Below are 9,173 nucleotides of genomic sequence, written 5' to 3'. Positions count from 1 at the left end.
AAAAAAACCACACGGTATCTGCTCTTGTGCAAAGTCCTCTATAACCTTCTAGCAGTAACAAGGGCACATAACTTCTATCGGTTGTGCCATCTAGTATCTACATGAATCATGTCACATATGCCTGGCATTCACAGCTTTCCAAAGCAGCAGTAGCAAAAAAAATAAGGCAGATGCAAATCTGGGTGGTAAAGTCAGTAGGCGGTTCTCAGTCACTTTCCTTCCGCCACTCCTGGAAAATCCATAATCCACTGGAGCAAAATTCTGCTGCTTTCCACATGTGGCAGGCTATGGTCACTTCAGGGTACTACCTTAAGACTGATTTCCCTTAGAAACTTGCTTTTGTTTCTCTCCTTTCCTCCCAAAGCTTCTTCTATGCGTCCTGCCAGGCCTAGGCAAGAACACTCACCCCTGCCCGGCACTCAAGAGAAAAAGCTTTTGTCCTTTGGATGTCCTACCCATGGCCAGGCTCCCCTGGCTGTTTATACTTTAAATGTGACAAGCTGAATTTGTGCAGATATTTAGCAAACTTCACAGTCTCTCTAGTGAAATGGGCACTACAACAGGTCTTCAAAGGAATACCAATTTTAGCTGCTACTAGCGAGGTATCACTAACTGCCTTGAACTGCAGCCAACACTGCAGAACTTTATTGTGGAAATATATAAGACACTGCAAGTGAAAGAAATAGGGCCACTGAGAGCTACTGGGAAGGCAGCCAGTTTGAGGTTAGGTTTTATGGTTTATCATCATTCAGTTCAATGCAACTGTCACAGGTTAGAAAAAGCAAACTGCAGCATCTTAGTTATAGTGATGCCAGCAAAATAGTGGTTTTCAAAACACAGGATTAATATTGAGCAAATTAAACCACACAAATACAGCTTTTTCATTTTTGCCCAAATTAAGAAAAACCTTTACAACATTAGATTTGGCTAAGAGTTGCAACAAACGCTAACTGAAAAAGCTGAAACTGTGTTCTCTTCTGCTTTAAGAACTGTTTCCCTTCCACTTTTTCTTCAATTTATGTGTCATTTAAAGAAGAAAAATCATATTCCATACATCACACATTTAGACTGGTACAACAGTTAAATGACAATAAAAAGTCAGTCATAATATTCAACATCAGACTTTACTAAGATATTCAGTTAAAAGCAAAAGTATTGCTGGATATTTCTCATATGTGTTATCATAAGTTTTGTTTGGTTTTTTTGGTTTTCTATTTTAACAGGCCTGAGCTAATGCATGCAATGAAAAAGAAACAGCATGCCTATTAGAAGATACTATATTGGCCCAGCACAGACTCTGTCTTCCATTCTCCAATTAAGTTCTTAGCAGCAGTCTATCTAGATGAATGGAGAAGTCAGCAGCTAAAGGATTTCTTAACCAAGTGGAAGGATTTCTCGGCACAGTAAGCTGCAGCAGTCTTTTCATGCTACTTATAGCTTTGAAATTTGAGAGCTGCATTTTTTTCCTCATTTTAATATAGGAGCAGGAAGGTCTCAGTGCTTGGAAGCACATATCCCAGCAGTGACAAGATGAATACATACACCAGAAAAGCCCCCATCAATTCTTGTTTCAAGGGGAAAAATAAAACGTCATTCAACCGCTTCTGCCCAGCTAACAACTGGAACTGTCATTTAAAGCCTTTTACCTTAGGAAAAGGAACCTATTGCCAAGTCTGCTACAGCTTTGGGTTTTTTTAAAGGCATTGCACCATGAGAACTTGAAGTACATTCATAAATATATTCTTGGCACACTTTAATTGAAAAATATTTTAATATTATTACATAGTTAGTCAAAGCTTAACTATTAGGTACAAGTAACTCAGTAAGTTACAGACACACCCACTCGAGCAATGGTATCAGTGATATTTATTTAAAATAACTTTTGCTGAGGAAATTTGTTTTCGTAAGAGATGGTTTTCAAACAAATCAGCAAGGTTATGAAAAATAAAACAGAGACAAAGTCTCTGGGGAGAAAAAGTTACAAAGAAAGCTTCTGCATATCAACAAAACCTCAGTCTTTTGATTTGCAGCCTGAGTCTCAGTCCCAACCTTTTCCGTCTAATGAACCCCACTATCCATCTTTAGATCTGGCTTGTTCTTTTCATTCTTCACCGAGTAGATGAAATATGTTAAGGTGTCCTTTTCATTCACTGGAATTGTCCTAAAGTGGCAGCCAATTATCTACAAAGGAAGAATGCAAGGAAATTAAATAACCACTCCTATACGCAGTAACCAAAGTTTCAGACTGAAATTGAGTACATTAAACTTTAAAAGATTAATCAAGCAGCTTAAAAAAAAGCTACCTCTCTTCAGAAGTCCTTACAGTAGTAAAAAAGATAAACAGGAACCATTTTATTGAGAACTATGAACTAAATATAGCAAATTGTACACCCCAATTTCCAAATTAAGGGGGATGGAGCTCTCAAAACAAGCATAGGAGTACCGTTACATCTGTGCAGTTTAGCTAAAAAAACTATAAAGCAACTAATAACTGCAGAATATCAACAAAACAACAGCACAGAAATGGGAGGCTACTGCTCATCACTCAGGTTGGGGGGCATGAGGGTATGTCTGTACCAAGTCACAGACAGAAACATCCAAGACAATTCAAGAATCTTCAGAATTTATAACTGAACATTCAGATCTTCAAAATACTATCACTGAAAATTCACTGTGCTGGAACACTAAAATATGATGATCTCGAAACAGTTTTTGAATCATTTTTTTTGTTATTCCACTCCATTCCAGAAGTCTTTCCCTTCAGCACAGTGAACATCAGCTCTAAAAGACAGCATGCAAAGTATTATACCTGCCCAAGTCTCTATTCTCTGGCTTTTTGCAGAATATTTTGTTAGACTGAAATTAGCAAGCAAGAAACATGGAATTGCTCATTTAACTACCACTATATACTACTAGCTATATAGGATATAGGTATAAAAGTTTAGCCTAATTAGCAAGTTAGGAAGCTTTCTAAACCCCATCTTCCTGAAAAAAACCCCAAAAAATAAAGACATCACAAAGAAGTAGTTTGACAGAGTCCTTTGAAGTGAACTTTAAGTAACAGCCAGAGGAGTGTCTATGGTATGTTAGGACAGGTTAGAAGGAATCACATGGACCGTAAACTACACAAGTTCTGCGGCTAATGTTCACAACAACCTGCACGTCAATCAAACCAAGCACATGACAGAGGCAGCTTTGCTGGTGCACACCATGCAGTAAGAATAACCCAGCACAAATATCTAGAGATACCTAAAGCAGACACTTAAAAATGCCAGCTGTGCAGAACAAAAACAGCTTGTGCTTTTCCAAACCACGTTACTGCTACTTCAAAAGCTAGCTGTACCTCAACTCGCATATAAGAAAACAGAAGTCTGATTTGATATTCTTACTCATAGTGGCAGCAGCTCAGCCTTGAGATCTCCCATACATTTAAGAATCTCGCCTTTAATCCACACAAATCAAGGGGCAGACCAACAAAATATCTGCACTGGAGTATAACTGAGTACCTCTGCACATAAGTGAAACAACAGTAGCTATACTTCCCTTTTAAGAAGAGGATAACCAGCTGTCATGGCTTAAACCACGACGCCAGCTCTCCCACATATTTACATCAGTATGCTGTAACTGCATCTTTGCAGCGCAGAATTCCTTAAAATTATACTTTTAAACTGCAAAGATGCTTATGTGCAGCTGTACTCACACAGCTCCAGCACTTTTAGGAATCTTAATGAAAACCCTTTATTTTGTAAAGTTCCATTTTTCTGATGGCAGATCCCAGTGATTTTAATCAACAGAATTAATTAGCAGCAGAACCCTGTTTTTTTCAGGTTTATGTACTTTACATATACAAAAGAACACGCTTGCAGTAACTAGCTTTCTAAAGCAAACTCTGAACCTTGCTAGAGCTTCACTACCACCTCTCAGTTTCTCGTTCTTTCAGCAGGACACTTCAGGTGAAGGTGTGACTGATGCACAGACTGTAAATGCATGATTCTACGATATTCAGGGACATGCAGATCATCTTACTGCTTTAACTCAACACTTCATGTTTTTAAGCAGCACACACTCCTTTCGGAAGAGTCCCGCCTCTGGAAAGAACTTTTACTTTTGATTTACTTGGCTCAAGAGCTGTGGCCAGTGAAGGAAACTAGATAAGCAGTTCCCTTTTGTTCTCCTAAAAGCCAGATTACACATGCTCTTTATGCAAGTATCACGTTGTATAGAAAACCACATGCTATGGCAAGTTGCATTTTCTATTATGGAACAAACCCTCATACGTACTTCAACAAGCTGTGCTTTGTTAAGTCCTGGTCTGGTCTGTAGCTTGAAGTGTCTTTTGTACCTTCGAAGTGTGTTTACTTGTAACTGATATAAATCAACCTAGAAGAAAAGGAGGGGGAAGGGGAGGAAATCTAATGCAACTGAAAATGATTCAACCATTAATAGTTTGCCTCTCAAAAACATTTTGGAATCTCACAGACACACAAATGAAAACAGTCAGCCCAGCAGATCTCATTTTGACAAAAAACAGACTCCACCCTGCACCTTCCAGCAGAAAGGATAACACCCCAGCCCAGTTTAAAAGCGTTTTATCGTTACCAAGCATGGCTCTGCTGCCCTTCAGCAGTGGACAGTATTCAGAATACACTGGGTTTTCCATTTGTTCCCCAGTTCAACCATGACAACACAAGACCCAGTAAGAGCTTTCATACATCATCTATGAAGATGCTGATTCAAAGGAGGGCCCTATATTGTGATTTTTTTTTTTTTTTTTTTTACACAAGTTCCATGCAAGTTATGGCACATCCACACCATGAAAGAGCATGTATTAGAATCAGGAAAAAGTCTAGAGTGCAAAGTTTTTCTTGGCTTGAGGTAAGAGAAGAAAACAGCTGCTCTTGCTCTCCAAACGTACTCCTGCTATATAAGCACAACGCAGGAGTTATGCGCACGGGTGTAGCTGGCCAAACTGTTTTTCAGCGCAAGTGGATAGTTGACAGAATTGCACAAGGTCCTCTTAGGGATACAAATACACAACCATAACCCAGTACTCTGCCAGTTTTGAATCCCATGAACTCTGATCAACAGTCACTTCTCCCAGCAACAGCTTACCCTCTTCCCGCCCTCCTTGATAATGGAAGAGAGCTTAACCAGATGACTGAGTGGGAAAGTAAGCTGAGAAAGCAGGTTGAATGAGAAAGTCTGCTAGATCAGTGGCAATTACAATAGCATTCTCCAAACTGACTGCACTAAAGATTGCTTTTGCTTTAAATTCATTTAGCAGTCTCACCATAGAACACTTAAAGAAAAGCAGTGCTACTGCATACTTGGTAATCTGGCCAGACTTAATGGGATGCAGCCTTCCATAACAGAGGATGGGTAGGTATCTTTTGGTGCTCTAAAGCTTACATGGCACAAATTCCACTTCCCAAGTCACAGTGGGGAATCCACACCCCAGAGGATCACACAGAAGAGTACTGGCAGCTTTCCATCAAGTCACAGAAGATACCGGTACTGCAGAAGCCTCTTCCCCTCCTGTAGGAGCCACTTCTAACAGGTAATGAGATGGAAACAGGAAAGCTTTACAAGTCTTCAGAAGAATACTTTACTTTTTCCTTAGTAGACTGGATAGCAATTGAAAATAAAGAAGATCAAGGGACAATGGGCACCTAACACATGCAGTAATCGTGTGGGATGAACATACTGCCCTTATCCAAATGGCCAGCTGAAACTCCTCAAAAATACTTCCCACGCAGTTTTATTTCCCTCAGTAGTGCCATTAATAGAAAAAGCTTGCTTTCTTGTCCTAGAGATATCTATCAGTTGTGACATGTTTAATAATTCTTTCATGAGAAAACAAAACAGGCTTGCAAGAGAGCTGCGATTACCACTGTGCCAGAGAGCTACCTGAAGTCACACAGAGCATTAGCTTCAAACAGAACTCTCAAAGAAGCAGTCCCAGATATTTAACAGACAAACAACACAGCCCAACATCAAACTACTCCCAATCCCCTAAAATCCTCTTAGCTGGAGCCTTCAGACTGGAGCCACGTGCCTTTAGACACAGATTCCTCTACAGAGTTTCACCACTTATGCTGCTGCTATCTACAGATGCTCACCATAAGGATGCCATTAAATTAACACTTACGGAGCAATGTTTGAATGCTTTAAAAAGCTCTCTCAGAAAGGACCAGGTAGGCATGGCAGCCTCTGCTCAGAATTACCACACTGAAGAGCACCTGCTAAGCCAGGCTGTAGCAGAAATAATCCAGAGCACGTGTAGGCGAAAAAAAAAAAAAGGGAGCCTTTGGTGCAGCCTCTTCTACTGTGCTCTGAGAAAGGTTTTAAACTCTAGCTCACTTTTTTAACGGGTGAAGTTTTACCGGTCTGCAGTGGAGAAAACAGGTGGGAAAACCACCACCTTCTTGTCTAGCACAACTCCCCGAATGTCTCTTCCCCCAACAACAGGATAAAACACAGACTTATTATCATTGTTAAACTCTATGTTTAAGGTGACTAAGGCAACAGAGTAACTGCAAAAGCCATCTCCAACACACTGAGCACAGAGTAAAGGATCAGAGGGATGGGGCACAGACAACATGCCAAGCCCCACGTACAATTCCCTTCAAATTGTCAACTGCTGTGAAGACAGAGTTTGTTGTTATGTGGCAAAGCACCACTCTGGAGAGCACCAAGTAAGCACCAAGAAGAAAGCTGGAAACAGCTGTTTTGTGAGAGAACTAGCAGACACTTAAAAATCACATACAGACTCTTGTTCATTCTACTATGCACAATTAATACAGAAAATATACTGGAAGATTTTGTTCTATTAAGAAGAGTGAATCAAGAGTCTTTCCCACACACCCCAAAGTAAAGAGAGCTGTAAGAAAGTGGTGTCCGTGTGGACTTGGTAGTCGTTAACAACAAGCTTAACAGGACAGTTAGGAAAAAATAAACATCAAACCAAACAACTACTTATCTACCTCTGGAGTGTCGATGTCTTGCACGGGTGAGTCACCATCATCATCGCTGCCTTTCCTCTTTCTTCTATTTCTCACACTCTGAATTAAGTTTTTGTGGAAGTCACAAATATACAGATGTCTTGCCTGGAAGAGTAATTCGGCGTCTTTCAGTCAAACTCACGTCAGAATCTCCCACTGACAATATAAATGCACATACAGAGACAACCCTTCAGCAACCGCAGTCACATTAACTGCGTTGAGAAAGGTTTTCTACCGGGTTCTGCTCAACAGTGTGCTGTGCCGCAGCTCACTGCCACCGCCTTGGCCAGGGGAAGCCGAAGTGCTGCAATCTACTGGTTCAGCAGTAACAGGCTGAAGACACACACGCGTACAACCCTCCCTCCAGCCATGCACCGCAACTCTGGGATCGGGAAGCAAACATACACAAAACAAGCTTTCAGGTGTTCTTCGGAGGATAAAATGCCGGCTCCCATTTCCACCTATAGCCTCCCACCTCTTGTTTCACTTCCACTACCTAGGCCAGATCAAGCAACACACTTTTTTTGGGTATTTTTCCCTTTCCTTTATCAGTTTCCCTTTGCGGGTCTGCACACTCCGGAGAGCTCTTCAGCACGTACCAACACCGAATTTCACGGCAAAGAAAGCACGGACCCCGCTTAGGGATTGCGTCTGCGGAGCGAGGAACTCCCGGCCCGGGGTGGGGCAGTTGCGGGGGGTCCGCGGGCCGAGGCGCGGAGTACTCACGTCCGCTACCGCGCATTTTAAGCGACCTTGCCCCCGCGCCTGAAAAGCCTGTGGTACGGGGCCAGAGGAAGCACACCTCCGAAACGGGGTGCTCCCCGCTCCCGTGCCCGGCCGCGCCGCGCCTGATGGCTGCCGAGCGGAAGATACAGTGGCAAGGGGAGACGTGCAACATTGCAACACGAGGCGGAGCAGCCGAGCGCTGCGCTCGCCAGGAACAGACACAAACTAGCGCGGCGGGAGCCATGCGGGCTCCGCTCCGGGGAGGCGGGGCGCTGCCCAGCCACGCTGCTTCCCGCTCCAGCTGCGCGGGGGGAAGCGCAGCCCGTGCCCCCGCTCCTGGGAGCTGGAAGGAGACCCCAGGAGCAGGCAGGAGGGGCCAGCGCTCCCCCCCGCTCCTCCTGCAGAGGAAGAGCGCTTTCAGGCCGCCCTGCTGCAGCGCTAGCCAAACTCCACCGTGCTACGGAAAAAGGGGCGAAAGGGGAAACAACACTTCCCCGCCGCCAAAAGCCAAAACCAAACCTAAACTTTATTAAAAGCCCCCAAACCAACTAAGGCATGGGAGCACCCGGCCGGAGGGAGCGGGGACTAGGGTCGGACCCGCCGCCGCTGCCCAAGCACGCACCGCCGGGACACACCGGCCGCTTTTGTCCGCCTGCCCCGCCGCAGCCCCGGCCCCTGTGCGTGGCATCCTCCCCTGCCCGGACTTACGCTCTTGTCCAGCTCGATCTTCACCTTCTTCTGCGAGATGCTCTTCTGGATCCGCTTGCTGAAGCTGGCGTTGCCGGCGGCGCGGCCGCACCGCTCCCCCTCCTCCCGCAGGCAGCACAGCTGCCCTGCCCCGGGGCCGCCCGCACCCGCAGCGCCCACCAAGCCCGCGGCGGCGGCTACGGCCGGACCCAGCCCCGGCGGCGCTGACGGCGGCGGCACCTCCACGGCGGAACCCGCACTGCCCACCACCGCGGCGGCGGCGGCTGCGGCAGGGTCCGCCCCGCGCTGGGTCACCTCCTCGGGGGCGAAGCCGTTCATGCCCGGCGCCACCGCCGCAGCCGGCGGGAAGCCCAAGGGACAGAGGCAGGATCCCGCCCCGCACCGAACTTCCCCGGCGAGACGCCGCGGCCCGGGGAAGCGCTCTCCCGCTCTGCACCCGCTCGCCCGCCTCCTCTCAGCGGCGGCACCGGGGTGCAAACCCGGCCCCGAGGGCGGCCAGCCCGCACGTCGCGGGAAGGGCTCTCCCCGCAGCTACCGGAGCGGCAGCGGCGCCCCGCGGGTCGCCCCACTTCCTCCTTCCCCCCCTGTCATGTGGAGACTCTTCAGCTGTTTCCTATGTAACAACAGCAACCTGCCCGCCGCTCCGCCCCGCCCCGCCCGCCGCGCATGCCGGCTCCCCGCCGCGGGGCGCCACGGGAAATGCAGTCCTGCCCCACCGGCCCCTCCGCGTCCGCCGCG

At 46.1% G+C, this 9,173-nt stretch overlaps 1 protein-coding gene across 2 annotated transcripts; it reads right to left on the bottom strand.

Moving 5' to 3' along the window:
* Window positions 1-1,851: 1,851 nt before the first annotated feature.
* SAP30 (Sin3A associated protein 30) lies at window positions 1,852-9,075 on the bottom strand. 2 transcript variants are annotated; one of them, XM_065694518.1, is made up of 4 exons: window positions 8,436-9,049; window positions 6,984-7,106; window positions 4,282-4,380; window positions 1,852-2,181 (listed from the first exon to the last, which is right to left on the bottom strand). In XM_065694518.1, exons 1-4 carry the CDS (start codon window positions 8,751-8,753, stop codon window positions 2,059-2,061), a joined length of 663 nt encoding a protein of 220 aa, XP_065550590.1. In that variant the 5' UTR covers window positions 8,754-9,049; the 3' UTR covers window positions 1,852-2,058. The 2 variants fall into 2 exon arrangements, with proteins under 2 accessions (XP_065550590.1, XP_065550598.1); XM_065694526.1 differs by lacking the exon at window positions 4,282-4,380 and having other exon boundaries at window positions 8,436-9,075.
* Between the last annotated feature and the right edge of the window lie 98 nt (window positions 9,076-9,173).

This window comes from Lathamus discolor, chromosome 1, assembly GCF_037157495.1.
Source record: "Lathamus discolor isolate bLatDis1 chromosome 1, bLatDis1.hap1, whole genome shotgun sequence".
Taxonomy (NCBI): domain Eukaryota; kingdom Metazoa; phylum Chordata; class Aves; order Psittaciformes; family Psittacidae; genus Lathamus; species Lathamus discolor.
Note: the sequence above shows the minus strand (reverse complement) of the source record. Positions and strands in the feature narration are given on the sequence as shown.